We start from the raw sequence: 20,761 nt of genomic DNA on the forward strand, positions 1-20,761 counted from the left end.
ATTGTTCATGTATTGTACATTTAATAACAGTTAACATTAATTACACTGATCAGCATTTTTACGCTAGCTGTCTCTATCCCTAACTCACATTCTAGAACTATTTTGAAGCACTAAAGCTAGGTTGGTTTGTTTGTATTGTTTTGTTGTGTTTTTCATCTGCAAATGAGTTACGAATTCCTCATTAGTACAATTCGCAATCACGGAAATACGAGATGAGGAAGTAAAATCTTGGCAGTGTTTGAGTTTCCTGCCCGACCATTTTGACGCAGCACACTCTGTTGGAAATAGATTATAATTTATAGACTGAGACTTAACAATATATTTCCAAAAAAAAAAAGAAAAGAAAAGAATTGACTAATGCCTTTGAAATTGGGAGGGTTTTTTTCCCATTACCAGCTGAGATAGCATGAGGAAACGGAAAATTAAAAATACTATAGTAGGCACACATGGAAGATTAAGAGATACCCATGCAGTATAGTTTGTCTCGCTATTCGAATTTTTCCTTTCAGAATGCTTGTAACGCAGCACGTGTTTTCCAATCTGTATTTGTAATTATGTCGTTCATCATGATACCAGTCTCATGACCATTAATAGGAAATTGTGCCTGTCGTCTTCAACTTTACTAAACAGTGTTTCCTATTACAATGCATAATACCTGATAAGTCCAAATGTTGTGATAACAATGATTCCATATTCCACATTCCACCAATGGTGATTAGGCCTTATAATGTGCCTGTCTTTGGTCCGAGTTGAAAAATATTATCCGCAATGAAAGTCGCATTGATATCACTAGCATGGTATCATTCCAAGTTATTTGAAACTGTACAGAGGTTTTGCATCATGCATTATACAATGTGCACAGCACTCGCTGTCTTCACTTGTGTTGTTTGCTCACATAACAAACCAAGGAAGCTTGAACTTTTCCTGTTATTCGCAACGAATTCTTTTATCAGCTTACAGTCTGATAAGCACTTGCTTGCCTTTGTGCAGCGTACATCAAGACCTCGAGAAAAAAATGAGATTTTTTTTTTATCTTTTTTTTTTTTTTGCTGGCCAGTTCAAGGTGACCAATACGTGTACATGTAGACCACTATACGTAATCCGTATAGTAACAAGCGTCCTCAATAGATCACTCATCAGGGAAGTATTAGGAATGATTGTCAATGCAAAGAGGGGTTGCTTTGTTTGCTGTTCTTTTTTTTTCTTCCTTATATAACAACACTGTTTCTTCAAGATAGTGTTGGTAAATGCCCCTCCAAATGAAAGGGCAAAAAGTGTTTCTATTTCTTCCTCCGCTGTTCCCCTCAATTTTGTTTTCTCGTTGTTTATTGTCCGTCTCGTCCTCTCGTCGCTCATTTCACATTTTTACTTCAATGGGAGGATTTATAATCATTTTTTCAAGGGGCAATGGTTTGTTGTTGTTTTGTTTGTTGTTGGGTTGTTTTTTTTTTTTGAGAAAGTAAATTAGATCATGTGGAAATGTCAGGTAGATCTATAATATTTGATTTACAAACAAAACAAAACAAAAATCACTATTCTGATGGACCTTTTCACTATCTATGAAATTTTTTTTCACATATAATAATAACAGACATTTATATCGCGCTTAATAACACAGTTTCTAAGCGCCTTACATGTATCATAATTATACCAAAACGTAATATTGTATTCAACATAACTACAAAACTCTACAATAATTTACATTACATAATATACTTTAGCAATAATCAAATAGCCTAATTGATGATACTACTTACCCGGAACGGGAGAAGCATGTTATCCGACTGAACTGATTGTATTTTTGTTGTTACCGTACTCAAAAGGAAAACGGTCCACACAAGCAAGATGTGTTGGTTGTGAAGTACTAGTAAACTGCTTTGTGTTTGATGTACTCGTACGTCGTAGATGGACACGCAATAACCCAAAAAAGTCATAACCATCTACCGTATCATTTATTCATTCTCATTGAATTTTAAGCAACAAATTAATAATCAGTTAGAAATGAAAGAGTCAAGTAAATCACAATTTACTAGCATCAAAACATCGATTCTTGATCTAGACTAGAAATACCTATTTTGTATCCTACTGGCTCTCCTCTCTCTAGGATTTATTATTTGTTTGTTTGGGATTATGCTACAATCAAAATGTGCATCTCCTGACACTGAGTAATCTTCTGTAAAAATATTGATCTATGACAGAACAAGTTAGTCCCATACGCCAGTATCCGCGTACCGTTAGCAATAAATTCTACTAACGTTAGAATCTATCACTATGAATCTTATTTTAACTTAGATCTAACAGTTAGATCTAGGCCTATCTGGGCAAATCCAAGTCATACTCACACAGTCTATTTTTAACAGGTAATCAATTCCTTATTTTGCTCAACCTTTGATAGCTCACTTGACCTAAAATGTACCGTGATTTACACATTCCTTCCTTTAAATACGGTTGATTTTTCTCGAAATTAGACGGTGACAACAACTGTGCACAGTGCCAGTGGTGATTTCACGATTATCAAGGTCATACATAGACAGAAAGATCCGTCTGTCCGGAGGACTCTTTTTATATTTTGCCATTAACGCTGTCCTGATCCGTGAAGCCAGACGCAGTCTCCGCGGAACATTCCCCGACGGACAGATACAGACCGATCTTTCGGTCAAGGTCATACAGCACTAATCGAAACGTTTTTAATGTCTTTACCATTGTCGCATTGAGCTACTTAGGATGCAATTGATATCTACTCACCGTCAGCGTTCGAATGATCTAAATGCAGATGGGGGCTTCAAGGTAAATATCCAAACTCCAGAAGGCAGGAAAAAAAATCCAGATTCGTTAAGTCTCCTGTCTGTATATTTCTTCAGAAAAAGCTGAGGTGATGGGGGAGGGGATGGGTTAGGGCATCATCGCCGCCGCATCACAAAGACAAACAACACGCCCGATTGTTTGTCTACTAACAACGGAGATGTGAGACTCATCACACAGTCTTCCGCGAGGAGGGGAGTAAGCAGCGCTAGCTAGCTGAGGGCGAGCCTTGGTGTCGCTTTACTGTGTCGTCCGATTTCACTTGCACTGACCGTGCACACATCCCTTCAACAGCCTCGCCTAATGCCTGCCTCACGCTTTCGTGCGGTGCACGGACACAGCTGAGATCAGAGAGCGCAGGCAGAGAGCTACGCGCACACAGTGCTTTTCTTCTTTTCTTTTCTTTTTTTTTTGGTACAAAAATTTTAACAATTTTTTTTTTCACATACACTTGTACACATTAGTGTGCGCTGTGTGTGTGTGTGTGTGTGTGTGTGTGTGTGTGTGTGTGTGTGTGTGTTGGTGTGTAGGTCTGTATGGACATTGTGGCGGATTGATCAATACGACGGTACTCAGTACCCGCAAGTGCCTACACACAAAGCACTCTCATTATGCACTTACGTCGCGCGTGGCAGGCACGCGACCCTATAACCGTCACCCTAATCCCTACTAGGGTCAAATTACGGGCGTCCCGTACTTTGACACCTTTTACACTGACACTCTTATCACAAACTGGTGTGACCATGAACCTAAACTTCATGGGCAGACCAAGGAGGTAGTTGAGCAAGTACCTCCTTGATAAGACCAGGAACAATTAATAAGCATCCTCATGCATTGTACTCCATCTTGCTGCGTGTCTCTGCCTTTCTTATGATTAGGTCCTACTGCCAGTCTAGAAACTCCTTGCTCTCTTCCACCAGTCCACCTCCCTGCTTCAACTACTAGTCTTGTACATACCCATCGTTGATGCCTGTTAATGGGTATAACTAGTACAGTAGTCTCCGCATAATGAAGTACAACTTTATTGGGTACTCCGCTTGATTGACGCAGAGGCTGGACAATTCAATTCAATTCAATTCAATTCAATTTATTTGTTCAAACAACAGCAACAACAAAATTAAACTTACGGTGGCCATTAAATCTGTTGGGAAAGCAAAATTTTCGGCAACTCGTGGCTGCCTGCGGGGTAGGAGCAACCATTATACAGGGACAGGCCTATGGAGATTTTAATTTGAAGAGATACACATCGTATATTATTTTGTGCGTCGTTTTCCTTGATAGTCTCTCATTAAAAAAGGGGGGGTCTTCGAAGAATGCTGCGTGTCAGACAGTCTAGCTGGGCTGCAGTGACATGCTGTGCTGTGCAGTGGCGGATCTACGGGGGGGGGGTTAGGGGGTTTAAACCCCCCCCCCCCCCTTGGGCTGCCAAAAATAAATGAATAAACAAAGAAAATAAAATAAATATGTATATATATGAATAAAAGGGGAAAATATAGCTACAAACGGCAGCTTTTGGACTGTAAAATGTCAAAATTTTCAAGCTCGCTCGCTTCGCTCGCTCGCATCCAGCAGTTGAGCCAGGTGCGCCTCCCCCTTAATTTCTAAAGCGAAAAACATAGCTACGACGGCAGTTGTTGGACTCTAGAATGTCAAAATTTTCAAGCTCGCTCGCATTGAATCGTTATGCCATTCTCCTAATGTTGCTGACAGTAATTGCCAGTAGTTGCGCCCGATGCCCCCACCCCTTAATTTCCAAAGCGAAAGATAAATATAGCTACAAACGGGAGTTTTTGGACTGTAACATGTCAAAATTTTCAAGCTCGCTCGCTCGCATTGAATCGTTATGGGGATATTGCCACTCTCCTAACGTTACTGCCAGTAATTGCCAGCAGTTGCGCCCGATGCCCCCCCCCCCCTTAATTTCCAAAGCGAAAGATACAGCTACAAACGGGAGTTTTTGGACTGTAAAATGGTCAAAATTCTCAAGCTCGCTCGCTTTGCTCGCTCGCATTGAATCGTTATGCCATTCTCCTAATGTTGCTGCCAGTAATTGCCAGCAGTTGCGCCCGATGCGCCGCCCCATTAATTTCCAAAGTGAAAGATATACTGTAGCTACAAACCCCTTTTTGGGACTGTAGAATGTCAAAATTTTCAAGCTTGCTCGCTTCGCTCGCTCGCATTGAATCGTTATGCCATTCTCCTAATGTTGCTGCCAATAATTGCCAGCATTTTCCGCCCGATGCGCTCCCATTTATTTCCAAAACGAAATATATAGCTACAAAACTCCAGTTTTGGAACTGCAGAATATCAAAATTTTCAAGCTCGCTCGCTTCGCTCGCTCGCATTTTATTGTTATGCCATTCACCTTATGTTGCTGACAGTATATAATTTGTCGATCGTTTCACACCGTCATTCCATAATCCATGTAAGGAAAACTTACAATGTTCCTCAATGACTGCGTTGTTGAATGTATCACATTCCGTAATGTATTGTAGTCCCATTATTGCTCACGCACACACGCACAAGCATATTATACAGACCGTCAAAATTACTTTATGGTTCCCCCCCATGTTTCGACCCACCGTACGCCACTTTACATATATATATATATATATATATATATATATATATATATATATGTGTGTGTGTGTGTGTGTGTGTGTGCGTGTGTGTGTGTATGTATGTGTATATTGTGTAACATATGCATGGTCTAATCTTGAGCCCCCTCCAATGTTTGCCCCCCCCCCCCCCCCCCAATCCAAAACTCCTTCCGGCGCGCCTGTTTTAAACTGTTATTTGATCTTATTCTAATAAGATGTAATATCATGGACTGCTTTTTATGTTCTCCATTACGTTAGTAGATGCCAGGAAAGCATCACTTACGGGGTTCAAATAGCTAAAAAAAAAAAAAAAAAAAAAAAAAAAAAAATCGGCGCGACGTCACGCGGCTCCACGCGGCTCACAGACATCGCCTTGTGGACGATGCTCTGCATCGCCATTGGGACATCACAAACCCAGGGACCGCGGAGCCAGGGTCGGCAAAAAAGATAAAAAATAGAGCATGTAAGTATGCTTAAAATCGCAAGCTGGCAACCCTAAAAATGAAAAATCTCCCTACTGTGGGAGGGGGGATACCCCCCTCCCACACCCTTCCCCCCCCCCCCCTCGCTCGCTTCGCTCGCTCGGGCTTGGTTGCTACGCTCCCTCGCAATACCCAGCTCAGCCCCTCAAACCCCCCCCCCCCCCCCCTTGGAAAAAAGCTAGATCCGCCCCTGCTGTGTGTCTGTTAGTGTGTGGTATCTGTGATTTGGATGAATCATGCTCTCCAGGCTAGGAATTCTTGTATACGCCACTTGAGGGTAAAGTAATGTTCTGTCCGACACTATTCCACTGCTATCGCACGCGGTTTTACGGGATCGTTTTTCGGGATCGTTTTTCCTCGTCAGTGCCGTTCTTCATATAACAGGAAACGAGACACTGTTCTTTGTGCCATTAGGACGCCATCTACGATGACTGTAGATTGATTACTGGTATCATGCGAGGTGACCCCGCGGCGTTACGGTAGGAACAGCTACTCCTAAAGTACTACTTGCGAAATTATTGAATTTTTGATACTTTGGTGCCTCCATCGCAGGAAAAGAAAGCTGCAAATGATGTTTATGTTGTCTTAGATGCGCCATTATTTCTGTGATTTAGTGTAGTACTATTGTTACTTTCAGTTTCATAGTTTCATAACGTAGAGCCTATCAATAAGGTCATTATGCAATATTCGTTGTTTGATTGTGAATGTTGAAAAATTTGCAAGAACCCATTCAGTTGCTTATTATATCAATTTGATGCTTAGACTTGCAAAATATCGTTTCAAAAGAACATAGTTTCTATTTCTCTCTCAAATTGGCACATTATTGTAGAATTTTCTTTTGATATGTTAACCATACAATAAATATTTCTCCAAAAATGCATTGGAAATCATTGGTGCCGTCCTTATATATACCGGTATATAATGTTATTTCAAAAAAAGATAATTTCTGCAGCAGACAGCACATAAACAGGTCGTGGAAAGAATGAAATTTACATATCGGAAAAGGTGATTGCTTGAGTAGGAAAAGGTAATTGCTCGAGCTCATTGGAGATGACATCAACGATTAAAAACTTTATTAAAATGACATAGTTCTGTTCAGGTTTTGAGACTGGTCTTAGATGGATAGTATAACAATTATTGGCTGAGATGAGGATTCAACTTTTAACGTTTTTGCAAAACACTTGGTAGCCACTTTATGAAATGATGAAAAGCATACAATTCTAAGAGGAATTATTCAAAGTTTACTTGATGAAAATCGGTTTTGAAATGGCTGAGACATCCGAAAACAAAGTAAAACAAAGCAATCCTAATAAAAGGTGGGTCCCACCTTTTATTAGGATCCCTTTGTTTTGGATATCTCAGCCATTCCAAAACCAATTTTCATCAAATAAAACTTTGAATTCCTCTTATAGAATTGAATGCCCTTTAACACTTCACGAGAGGTTTCTCATTATCTCAAAGAATTATCATCAAAAGAAGATTGAAACCTGAAACCCCATCCCAACCAAAACTGTACCATCCCTTTAAGTGGCAGATGTCCTGTCAAATCATGAAAACGCATGAACTTCCAAGACTATGTGGCAGATTTGTGCCATTGACAACAAAGCACTCTTTTCTCGGCAAGGTTGGGTGGTGCAAGGGGTGACTGAAATTATCATTTCGTGAAGTTTTAAAGGGTCCCTGAAATCCAAATTCATTCATGCCAAATCTATACTCGATTTGATTATACCTTCTGCATGCTCTGGTATGGCATTTGTAATTACTCGCAAGGGATATGAGGTACCAAGCAGCACGTTAGCGGCTCCCTGTTATAGCACAAACAGCCTAGAAAAGATAATGTAAGCCTATACAATGTAGTATGCTGCCGGTATAACGAACATGATTGTGATGAAATTCCAGTTACAACGAGGTAAAAATTCAGGCCGCAACAATATCTGCTCTATGTATTTTCATTGTTTATTGTACACTGTATTTTGTTCGGTTATAACGAAATTGCGATTTACGAAAGAAAACTGCCGGTAGCGAGGACTTCGTTATAACCGACGGGAGTCCACTGTATAGGTTTTGGAAACCGAACATAATCTACACTGGCTAAGATAACGATGATGATTACGGTAGGCCTTGTACAAAAGCAGTGGTATTATGGAGGCACATTACGCACTATAGTATTATGTATGTAATATAGCAGTGACAGTCTGAACTCAGATGGTTGCTATTATTTTTCTTATCAGTACCGTTACTATTGCATCATTTAGTACAATGTATTATCGTTATGATTACTATCATCATCGTTGTCGACATTACTATCATTATTCATTTGTCCCTCTCGCCCCCCCCCCCCCCCCACAAAAAAAAAAAATGAGTGGGGTGCATTTAAATACAACAACCTATATGTCGTCGGCGATATTTGTTGCAAAATAAGATTTTTTTTCTTCTTTGTTTGTTTAAGTGTACATAATAATTAATTTTACTTAATAAAATTTCATATGTCTTTGGTTCAATTGTAGCACACAGTCATGATAACACAGTTATGATTATAACAAATTGATAAATGTTCACATCTACTGTAAAATCACACTCAAAATACTGGAGAAATGCTGGAGATCTGAGAAAAAGCGTGCAAAATCATCACTATACAATAAAGAAAAGAACAAAAAACAAACAAACAAACAAACAAACAAATGAGCCCGAACGTTCATAAGAGAACAGGGAGAAATAATTTACGTCGTATCAGTCATTATGTACACGTGTACATGTACAGTCTGTATAATTATTCTTGATGAGTTGAGCACTGTCGAGTAAACATGGGTAAGACAACCAACTATAGCCCTACAGGCTGAAAATGTACGAACCAGGGGCGGATCCAGGAATTCTGTAAAGGGGGGGGGGGCGTGACTAATATTTCTGGTGCCACTTCCGGGTTTCATTTCATTTTTTTCTTTTTATTTCTTTTGTTTTTAACGAGAAATAAAGGGGGGCGTGCGCCGGTTGCGCCCCCCTCTGGATCCGCCACTGCGAACTCCCATACACTCTCTCCATGGGTAAGCGAGGGGCGTATCTAACCACTGAAATAGGAAGGGCCAGTGAGACTATTCCGTCCATAGGCCTACTCAACAAGAATTAAATGATTCCAACCTTGTTTAAGAGAGAGATAGAGGGGACAGAGATGGAAGCTGGAGAAAGGGGGAAGTGCGTACCCTGTACACCCTCGCGCCAATTTCTATACAACTCCCAATATTTCTTCAGTATGCTCATATCGGCACGATGTACTTTCATATTTGCCACTTAATGTCACCCAATTAACAATACATGTATGTATTTTCAGTGTATCGTACGTTTATCACATTCTTCAGGTTTTGTTGCTTAATTAAATCCTCTATCACTAGTTGCGTCTCGCTGAGACAGAAAGAGCAAGATAACAAAAATGGAGCTCCAACTTTAATATACATCAAACTTCACACGACTTACAGCAATGCTGCGATAATATCCGTGTTTGTTCATTTTACAAGTACATGTATCATGTACGTAAATTTGTGGCCGTGTTAAACAGAGATCACATGTCTTAAAGAACAGCAACAGAGCAACATCAAATGGCATATATTATACATGTACAAGCAAATACCTACAGGAAATACGTGCCAGTACGATGTACAACAATCTGCATTCAGTCTAATTCAAATTTTTATTTCAAAGCTTTTTTTTCTTCAAATAACTGCAAATGTATGTACAATAATTGCAAGAAATCAATGTAATAGAAAATATTTGAACATACAGTTGAAAGTCGGAAAGAAAAGTATCAGCACGTGTGTAATTTCTGTTTAATTGTTTGAAAAAAAAAAATATGCTATCGACAATGAAACGTCCTGTTAAGAGACAAGCTCGTTGAGCCTTGTCATACTCAATTACAATGTAGCTGGAAGTACAAAGTAAATTCCATGCTTGCCGCTCTCCTAATGTTTACCAATAGTTTTATCACTTCACCTCATATATGTCAATCACATAACTTTATCCTCACAATCTTGGTAATCAACTCACGTGACATGTGATAATTCTGCGTAGGAATTAATGACCAATGTCCGGAAAAGTCATTACGAATCATTTTCTCTTAGCATACTGGTATTTCTCCTGGACTTTCAAAAATGAGACCTCTTTTAAAATCCGTCTCACCACGAACACCAGTGAAACAATAACCATACATCAAGAAGGAAGGCTGTATAGTTACTGAAAGATTATTGAGAATTATCGGAAATTTCATATACATGTACTTCACAGTTATGGCAATGAAATGAATCACAGTTAAAAATGTAAGTTTACAATGATAGACAAATAGATTTTATTCTCTCATTAGCATTTCTGAGAGCAAAGACTTTCTTGTTACAGCAACCTACTACGCATGTATTTGTGTCCATTCATGAAAAAAAAACCACTGATACTGATACATCGAGTAAAAGTATTCTAGTGTGGGCAAGGTGAACGTCACGTCGACGCGCAAGTCATTAAACATTAAATAGATTTTATGCAATCTCGGTTCACAAAACAGTAATCTAATCAGCAGTCCGTGAGAGTCAGTGGATGCATGTTCATTGTGCATTCTCCCCATAGAGGGCGCTCTTTTCGTCACAGTATGTTGCACCGTTTTTTCGGCCCCTCTTCTAAGTTCTTGATGACACGGTCTCCTACCACAGTGCACTGGCGCAGCAGCCGCAGCACGGCCAGGTGCTTCTCAGGGTCGAACATGTGGTCGGAGGCGGTGTAGTTCTCGAGCTCGAACACGTAGTCGATCCTGTTCTCTTGCAGTCCGGCCTTAAAGTCTCTGATGACGTGGTGACTAACGTCCGGGTGATCACGATGCGTTATGACAACAATGGGTGGTTCGCCTATATCGACCGGCAGGATGGGAAGAAATGACATCAGGTCAAAGATGGATGGAAAAAACACAAGTGAAACAAAGAGGCACACTGCACAACACATTATTATGTTACATTTCGGTAAATGCTTCGAAATGAAAATCACCACGAAGCAAAACAGAGAAACGAATGAACGGCGAAAGGAAAATACAGTTTGTACACTCGTCTTGTACTGCTTATGCGCACACACATTATCTATAATACACACATACAATAATACAATACAATGTCCAATACAATAAAAAAGTTACAGTAAATTCTTTCTTTACATTTATTTCACGCTTTACATCACGTCATCATGTGTGTGTGTGTGTGTGTGTGTGTGAGTGAGTGAGTGCGTGTATTTCAGAAGACTCATATCAAACATACATGTACTTCACTAGAGAAAATTGGACACATATAATGTTACATTTGTAAAAGAGATTATCTAAACCACACGTCTCGTAACGTAGCGTACACATCAGTTTTGTCACAAACACGACAGCATGGTTTTATTAAAATAGAGTCAAAAGCGCCAAACCTGTCAGCTTCCTGAGCTTATCGATGAGAATTTTCATGTCTTTGACGGTGATGTTGAAGTTCAAGGCACTGAAAAGAAAAGAAAAAAAAGGATCAAGAGTGTCTGTGAGATACGTAGGGGGGGGGGGGGATGGAAGCTATATGGAAACAGTAAGCAGAGCATGTTGAGTTGCGTTTCAGCCCCGGTTTTAGCGTAGTCAGTGAAGCAATTCAGACGTTGCATAATCGATAATTCCAGAGCAAAACTTGACAGATTTTCCATACTTTCGAAATGCTGATTACAAGAGCCATAATTGGGCTAAATAAAATTAATATTCTTAAAATACAGTATAACATTATGCTGATATTATCACTGACTGTATTACTATTCTTATTATATTGCAATACAATGCCCAATAAGAACACTGAGGCATTGCAGAACGTGTACAAGTAAACGAAGGGCAGTGGCGTATCTAGGGGGGGGCAAGGGGGGCACGTGCCCCGGGCGCCACTCCTTGGGGGCGCAAAAAACGAAAAAAAAAGCGAAGAAAAGAAAAAAAAAAACGAAGAAGAAGAAGAAGAAAAGAAAAAAGAAGAAGAAGAAGAAGAAGAAGAAAAAAAAAAAACTCGCCCGGAAGGGGGGGGGGAGAATGATGGGGGGGGGGGGGCAGAAAACCAAATCAAACAAGATAAAAACAAAACATGATGATGACGCGGACAAAATGACAATGTTTATTGTGTTCACACAAGAATTCCATGTTCCGTAAGCTGAAATACAAAAATTTTCGGCGCGCTCGCTGCGCTCGCGCGCCAAATATGTATAAAAAAGAAGGTAAGAGCAAAACTTGATGATGACGCGGACAAAATGACAATGTCTATTGTGTTCACACATGTCATTTAATATTTAGCAGGCAAAATGTTTCACTGAGCAGCAAATGCAATTTCTTTCGTTCTGAAGCGGTCGCCAATTGGATCAAAAGGCGCCAACGGTTTCGAACATACGGGGGGGGGGGCGCAAAAAAAAACCCAAATCAAACAAGATAAGAACAAAACGCAATGATGACGCGGAAATATACAAATTTCGGCTCACTCGTACTAATTTAGAGTATTTTTTCAAGTCCTCAGTTTGGTGGTATAAATCGTTATTTATAAGGCCGTCACTATATCTTGATTAGAATTGTAAGATTTAATAAGCAAAAAATGACAAGAGTTCCATGTTTAGTAAGCTGAAATATAAAAATTTTCGGCTCGCTCGCTGCGCTCACTCGCCAAAATTTATCAAAAAATCGAAGAAGAAAATAAGAACAAAACGTGACGACGTGGACAAAATGACAATGTCTATTGTGTTCACACATGTCATTTAATATTTAGCAGGCAAAATGTTTCACTGAGCAGCGGCTGCAATTTCTTTCGTTCTGAAGGCGATCGCCGATTGGATCAAAAGAGGACGCCAACGGTTTCGAACATACGGGGGGGGGGCGCAAAAAAAATCAAAAAAGATAAGAACAAAACGTAATGATGACGCGGAAATATACAAATTTCGGCTTCAGTTTGTTGGTATAAATCGTTATCTATGAGGTCGTCACTATATCTTGATTAGAATTGTAAGATTTAATAAGCAAAAAATGACAAAAATTCCATGTTTTGTAAGCTGAAATACAAAAATTTTCGGCTCGCTCGCTGCGCTCGCTCGCCAAAATTTATATACATTATTATAAAAAAAAGAGAGATAAGAACAAAACGTGATGATGACGCAGAAATATACAAATTTCGGCTCACTCGGGCGCACTAATTTAGAGTATTTTTTTAAAGTCCTCAGTTTGTTGGTATAAATTATTGTTATCTATAAGGCCGTCACTATATCTTGATTAGAATTGTAAGATTTAATAAGCAAAAAATGACAAGAATTCCATGTTTTTCAAGCTGAAATACAAAAATTTTCGGCTCGCTCGCTGCGCTCGCTCGCCAATATATATATATATATATATATATATATATATATATATATAAAAGAGAGATAAGAACAAAACGTGATGATGACGCAGAAATATACAAATTTCGGCTCACTCGTGCGCACTAATTTAGAGTATTTTTTTAAAGTCCTCAGTTTGTTGGTATAAATCGTTATCTATAAGGCCGTCACTATATCTTGATTAGAATTGTAAGATTTGATAAGCAAAAAATGGCAAGAATTCCATGTTTTGTAAGCTGAAATACAAAAATTTTCGGCTCGCTCGCTGCGCTCGCTCGCCAAAATTTATCAAAATTCGCTACATTTAAATCACCCTCAAAAGTCCCCTTTTAAGTGCTTGAAAAAAAGCATATCATGTAGACTTTGTTTAAAGTCCCTACCGGGATGCGTGTTTTTTTTAGACGGCACAGATTGGGGAAACTAAAAATTTATCGGGGACCCTATCCCTAAACCTAACCCTAATCCTAATCCTAACCCTAACCATCAAACCCTAACCCTAACCCTAACCCTAACCCTAACCCTAACCCCAACCCTAACCCTAACCATAACCATAACCATAACCAAAAACCCTAACCCAACGTTTTTCCCATAGGTTTAACACGCGCCATGCCCCAATCTGTGCCGTCTTTAAAAAAAAAGCTACCGGGATGGGGTTGGGGTTGAACACTTTTTCAGAAATTAGGGGCGCAATTTTCGCGCTTGCCCCGGGCGCCGTTTCCCCTAGATACGCCACTGACGAAGGGATTATGCGTGGCTAAAGGCTAACGATTATACAGCGCACTTACTCATTACCACTGTGATTCTAGTCAAAGAAGTCACATTATATATCATTCTCTTTATCCTTGACAAGTTTTAATCCATTGGTGCAAATCGATCGTCGGGCATAACGGTACCGCATCGAAGACATCTTTCTTCTTCACAATTTTGTGACAAATAAATTGACACAAAATGAATAAACTCAATGGCAAAAGTTTGCACACCATTGTTTGGGTGTTTTAATTCCATTTCAACATGACTATATACATGTACATGTACAATGTACTTATATCTAGGAACACAATGTGTTTTAATAGCTGACTTGTTGGCTTGAGAACGCAACATACTAACACCTGCGGGTTCCATGGGACCATCCCACCCTAACGTTTTACACACCCATCTTGTATTCGTACCTCAGGACCAGCACAGCGCAGTGAAGATCGCAGGTTCCTTCCCCTGTCCAAGCTCGCTCAATGCCGGCAACAAGATCCAGAATGAACTGTCGATTCCATTCCCACTGGCCAGCGAACACATCACCTGCGAGACACGGAAGGATAGGGCAATGGAACGAACAGAGACGGGAAATAATAATATTCATGAATACCCTTCGTCATTCACTCACTGGACATGTCCCCTGGTGCTAATCAGTAATATAGAAAATATAGAATGATGCTGATGTACTTGATAACTCGATCAAAATTATAATGAAACAATAACAACAAATAATAATAGTATTGATTATTTATGATAGATAAGATACCTACAATGATGATGATGATGAGTAATAATAATCATGAGAATGGTAATCATAAATGAATGAATACATCATTCAGAGTAAGGAGAATGACTCGCAATGCCAAGAAATATAAAGTGTCTATTTTTTGGACGTTTCTTTCTCAAAATTTGAGAATACTATATCTTAATGAAAGTGATGCATGGAAAAAGCCATGACTACACAATAAATCAATGTATAACTTATCTGCAAAATTGTACGCTTCCTAATTTTGAAATGATCAGAGAAAAGACATAGCATGAAGAAAACGGGGCATGCGCTCAGACGTGCCCGTTCGGGCAAGTGACTGGGCTGGGATCATCACTGTGGTTTCGAAGAAGTGTCTTTATCAGAAAACAATAACAAAAACAACAACAACGAGAACAACAACAACAAGAGATCGGCACACTCTGCCCTCCGCTCTTTTGACTCGTGCACATATAATAATAATAATAATATACGCCAGTAATCTGCGAGTAATGTGTCAAATTCTGAATAAGGGGACACTCTGGCAGAGAGTCGTCCCTGGCAGAATAATACTGAGATAGGCCTACATAGTTATTACCAACGAGTTGGCAATCAAAATAATTCTCTAGTAAACGCATCGTAGTGCATATGAATTCTGCAACTTTTTTTTTTTTTGCTCAAAAACTGGTACCATAATTATGTTTATATATGGGGGCAATTCCACGATAAAGTGGACATGACCATCATATTTTCAAAATAGTCAAATCTCATTCATTTTGGTATCAAATGAAAGCTTAAGGACTGAATTTTTCATATTTGACCATCTTGTTAAAAAATTACATCATTAACTTTGCTAAATATGTGCATAAAATCAGCATAATTAAATTTGACATAAATATCTGAAAAATATAATGAAGTTAAATGAATGTAGCATGAGAAAATGAAAAAGGAGGTAAAAACTTTGCCTTTGTTTTCAGAGTTTAAGGGTTGAACATCATTACCAAATCATCAAAAGGCAAGATTTTCTATGTGTTAAGCTTCAGCGAACATCGTAAATACGATCATCAATAATGTCACGGTGTTACAGTAAAAACTGATGTTTTTAGTATTGTTTGAAAATTACAAACGCAAAAGGGTTTATTTTGACAGCCCAAATCATGACCACATGTAGCTACCATATACAAGTACTAAAATGATGGTAACTCATTTTGTTAATTAATTAAAGCTGATTAAAATGTGTCACGGTGTTACAGTAACTGTAACACCGTGTCTATAACACTTTGACTTGCATTGCAATAACACAGGACACATACCGGATTACAAATGATAATTAACTGTTGAAGTGACCATCTGATTTCTCTGTCACATTTACTCAAAAGATAGAGGTATTTCAAGGATTGTTCATGATGGGTCAAGCTATATCCACAAAGATTATCACTTGTACTCGTTGCCAGCATCATGCAATTTTAACCCTTTCTGTGCCAAAAATCAAGAACTGTGTTTACAATGCAGTGGGGTTTGATATGCCAATCAACACTCACAGCACATGGTGGATTAAAATGGAAGCAGTCCACTCACAGTGTGCCACCTACCAGATTCATAACTATCCAGAGCAAACATTTCTGAAGGTTTTGAACTTTTAATTACGGTAAAGGCAACAGTTTCAGTTGAGTTAATACCCTTTGTTTAATATTTTTATCATAATTGACCATTTTATTACATGGTTTGACTATTCTTTTGTAGACTCAAATGTGTTCCTAACATGATAAACAGTCTGAAGTCTTGCTGCAGCTTCCCTGGTATGCTAAAGAATTACTTAGGGCATACTGAAGCTAGATCGATGTGTCCACCAAAAGTTAATCTCACTGGAATACTCCTTTCCTGTGCATGGTGCTGTGCACAATCTTACAAGTTTCACAATAAAAGAGCCACACTCATTAGGATTTATGTGTATTAATGGGAATTTCCATTGTAATCATTTTTATGTACAGTAGTTGTACATGTTCATTTTCCAGTACATCTTTGAAAAAGAATCATAGTCATGGTACATTTTGTACCACACAAATTGCTTGAATGATTCTTTTTATTGCTACTGAAATCGCTAAGTGGGTTCACCTGGCTTTGTGACCAAAGGTATTAAAATCAAAGTTTCAAATTTGTATGTCATCTTTTTATATACAAATTGGACTTTTAAAGAGTAGTTGTAACCCTAAAAGTTCACTCAATTAATATTTAACAAGCTTTCAATGATGATAGAGTGAATTATGTCTCAAAACATAAAGTATATTTTACTGAAAGAGCAGTGTTCCTCACTGTAACGTGTACAAACGTATATGACATGTCACGGCGTTACAGTGCAAAGTTTTTCTTTACTTTGTTGTTTTTGTTAATCTGTTATGATTTCAATAATTTTCTGTTTTATCTGGAAGTGTTATACTGTGATGTCAAACATTCATCATGAATCATCATTTCATTCTACTTAATGGAGAAACACTATGAGCTGAAAGTAAGACAATATGATTCTCCATAGGTTTTCTACACACATTTCAGAGGTCACGGTGTTACAGTCACGGTGTTACGGTGCACTTATTTAAAATCGATGTCATAGCTTTCCTGTCAATTGATTTTTTTAATCAAATTTTACTTCATTATTGTCATTGAGTCTCTAGTACATCCAATGAACAGATCCACTTATCAAAATGTTCATTAACTTCACAGAGTTTTGTCAGTAAACAAAGTGCACAAAAACCCATGTCCATTTTGCGTCACGGTGTTACAGTGGTAATTAATCATGCATAATTCATTTACCACAGCAGTTTTTCTTCCTTTTTTTTTTGTTTTCAAAATTGCTTATGACGATATGCATAGATACACGATAAAAAATTTTTCTCAAGTGTTACATTTTGATTATTATTTACATTTGATAAGTGAAATTTTACTCAAAAGTGTCACGGTGTTATCGTGGAATTGCCCATATACAGGGTGGCCCACAAAGAACGGAACGCCTAAGATCTTTAATTTCAGCAATATCGTTGCAAATGTGTCATTATTTTGCGTACTGTTGGAAAGGCCATTTTTTCCAAGAGAATGACACCAAGCTCTTTAATTTCAGTTAATGCGTTACGATTTTAGGACCATTTTTGTCAACCCTTGCAATTTTCAAAATGTGATCATTTTGCACTCTCAGAGACACCGAAATCAGCGAGAATTATATATATCAGCGAGAATTGCAACGATATTGCTGAAATTAAAGATCTTAGGCGTTCAGTTCTTTTTGGGCCACCCTGTATATATATGTATATATATATATATATATATATATATATATGCGTGTGTGTGTGTATGATTATATATATATATATGCACACACGTATACACATATTGACAATATATATATATATATATATATACACACATTATATTATTATTATCATTATTATATACTGTCAAATATATCAAAGAAAACATACGGTTTTTGTATTGTAAATTACAGGGAAATTTACACTGCCACCAAAATTCGCACATATATGTCTGAGTGACATGGGTGCAAATCTGCCACTGCGACAACGTAGGATCTGGGTTTTATGGCGTCTTGCTTGTAAATCACTGCACCTAGTTTACTCAACATACTCAAGTTACCACTAATTGTAATGGCATGGAGGCGAATTCTATGAGATATACTTCATGTACAATGCTTCTTACTGCTACTGTATCTTGTTGTAAAACTAATGGTTTTCGTTTGCATGTATAATCTGGAGGAGAGTTCTCTTCCTAGTTGAAAGTATATTTATTTATTATTCATTATTTATTTATTTATTTATTTATTCATTCATTCATTCATTTATCTGATGTTCGTTTCCTAATCATTTTATTTATTCATTCATTTATCTATTTGATGTTCGTTTACTAATCATGTTAGATCCAGCAAATTGTCACATACAGGGGCAGATCCAGAAATTCCGTAAAGAGGGGGCGCCTTTACAAAATTAAAGGGGGCGCACGCACCCCCCCCCCAATTTTCTTTTTATTTCTTTTGTTTTAACAAAAATTACCGGTGCGCTCCCCCTGGATCCGTCACTACATCAGAATTCATTTACAACTCCGACTCACCAAGTTCTCTGGCGAGATCGACCATAAATCCACCACCGAACTCGCGCATCCCACGGTTGTCGATGAATTTGATGCCACTGGCCACATCGTAGGGAGTCGGTTCCCTGGTCGCCGAGGGCTGCGTGGCGTTGGCTTCTGGCGCGCGGCACTCCCAGCCGTGTCCCATGACATAAAACATCGAGTTAATGAGGGCTGACTTTCCCACTCCAGTCGGGCCAAGGACCGCTACGAGTAGATGACGGGGTGGCATCATAGGCCGCTGCCTCGACGAACGAAACGTTGAGCCAGGCCTATAGGCGGCGTTCTGCTCCCGCAGCTCGTTGATCTCATCGTCGTGCTGTTCCATACCGGAATGTTACCCTCGAAGTGCGAGTCTCTTTAGTAATGTAGCAGTCACCTCCTTCTCAAGTCAGACACTGTTCACCCATCCATGCTAGAACATGCGAACTACAGGGTAGTACTATGGTGAATGCAAGACGCGAAGGCTGTAAATGCACGTCGTACGGCACTGGTTATGTTGATACAGTCATTCTTAGCTGTATGGCTTATGGAACGCCATGTGTTGCAAAAGTCGAAAAACCATGCTCTGAAGTATGAAAGAAACTATACAGTGTGAGTCCAAAAAAAAATCTACCCAGAAAATGGTCATTCATTTGAAAAACCAGCCATGAACGAAATGTTATCATACATGGCATAGAGGGCGTTTTCTCCCCATCATTCAGTATCTTTTTATTTTTGTGTGTTAAGTGATACATTATAGTATGTTTTCTCTTGCTTGATGAACAGGAGGCGTTGTTTGCGAGAGTGCAGAAATCGACTTGCGCAGACGTAGGACCTACAGATCGGAGAGGGAACGAATTGAATGTATCTAATGAGACGCATTGGATTATACTTTTTTTCAGAAGCAAAGTCGCATACACACATACACACACACACACTCTCAAGGAACACAAACACTGACACACACATACACATATAAGGAACATACACACTGAAATAGACACATGCATGCACATACACACAGACACACAGACACACACACTCACATAGCACATTAAGATGCAGACTGACTCAGTCCTTTGGTAGAAACGATTTATTTATTTATTCATTTATTTATTTATTTATTTATTTATTTATAGGTTTTCCCGGCCAATTTCTCACTTTTTTTCAGTCCAATTAATAATTGCTGCATTCAATTTAGTACAATTTAGCCTACTATGGCAAGTTCGGTATTTCAATTTCATAATCCTTTCTTTCAAATTCATTTTGGAGCATTCAAATTACCTTTAACATCATTCGAATCAACACTTTTTCAGTTCAAATTTGTAAGACAAGCACCATTTCGAAAATCGTCCATTCAATTTAGAATGATATAGTCACGTGATCACGTATATACGCTGCGCTCGTTCATTCAAATTCATTCTTGGGCATCCAATTTCGCATTTACTGCAGTCAATTTAGCAGACACGTTTATGCTTTTATTCCTTTTTTTTCATTTTCATTCATCATAGGTATTGTTTGCAAGCATCATAACATTCCATTATTTTCGTATTCATTCTTTATTTTGATATCATCTTTGCAACAGTACTTTCAAAATACAAGTATGTGTATGTGTTTATAATGTTCGACCGCATCATTTCATTCACAGATACATTAATCTTAAGTTTGTTTTGATATTAATTGGGAGAAGGAGGTTTCAATTTACATCGTGATTATTTCTTTCATCTACAGTTTTCATTATTTTCATTTGATGGGTGCTATATTGCGTTAATTATCACTAGGAATAAAGGTCTTGGATCAGCTCTAGCCATCAATTTGTCAAGATTATTACCCTCAAACGCTTCTGTGATTTCCCTGTCTTCCCTGTCTTCTTGAGAGATACGCCTGAATCTAAA

The 20,761-nt window shown here is 38.5% G+C and overlaps 2 protein-coding genes across 2 annotated transcripts in view; both read right to left on the bottom strand.

Annotated features, from left to right (window-relative positions):
• LOC139718479 (7-dehydrocholesterol reductase-like) overlaps positions 1-2,974 on the bottom strand; it is a 42,229-nt gene extending 39,255 nt beyond the window's left edge. Inside the window, exon 1 of the mRNA XM_071629953.1 lies at positions 2,746-2,974. The gene's annotated coding sequence lies outside the window, so the exon portion shown is untranslated. The remainder of the gene's footprint in view (positions 1-2,745) is intronic.
• An 8,214-nt stretch (positions 2,975-11,188) lies between these two features.
• Positions 11,189-19,344, bottom strand: LOC139718480 (uncharacterized). The gene is made up of 3 exons (XM_071629954.1): positions 18,867-19,344; positions 14,431-14,554; positions 11,189-11,379 (listed from the first exon to the last, which is right to left on the bottom strand). The coding sequence occupies exons 1-3, from the start codon at positions 19,210-19,212 to the stop codon at positions 11,286-11,288; spliced, it is 564 nt and encodes a 187-aa protein (XP_071486055.1). The 5' UTR covers positions 19,213-19,344; the 3' UTR covers positions 11,189-11,285.
• Positions 19,345-20,761: the final 1,417 nt, after the last annotated feature.

The sequence above is a fragment of the Diadema antillarum genome, unplaced genomic scaffold (assembly GCF_040938485.1).
Source record: "Diadema antillarum isolate AM-2024a unplaced genomic scaffold, OU_Dant_1.0 scf00000095, whole genome shotgun sequence".
NCBI lineage: Eukaryota > Metazoa > Echinodermata > Echinoidea > Diadematoida > Diadematidae > Diadema > Diadema antillarum.

Excerpts from the sequence above, each read along its gene's own strand:
- LOC139718480 (XM_071629954.1), bottom strand. The coding sequence starts at position 19,212 with ATGGAACAGCACGACGATGAGATCAACGAGCTGCGGGAGCAGAACGCC. Across the intron at positions 14,555-18,866 it reads CGATCTCGCCAGAGAACTTG|GTGATGTGTTCGCTGGCCAG; the intron begins GTGAGTCGGAGT and ends CGTGTCTCGCAG. Across the intron at positions 11,380-14,430 it reads TGCGCTGTGCTGGTCCTGAG|TGCCTTGAACTTCAACATCA; the intron begins GTACGAATACAA and ends TTTTCTTTTCAG.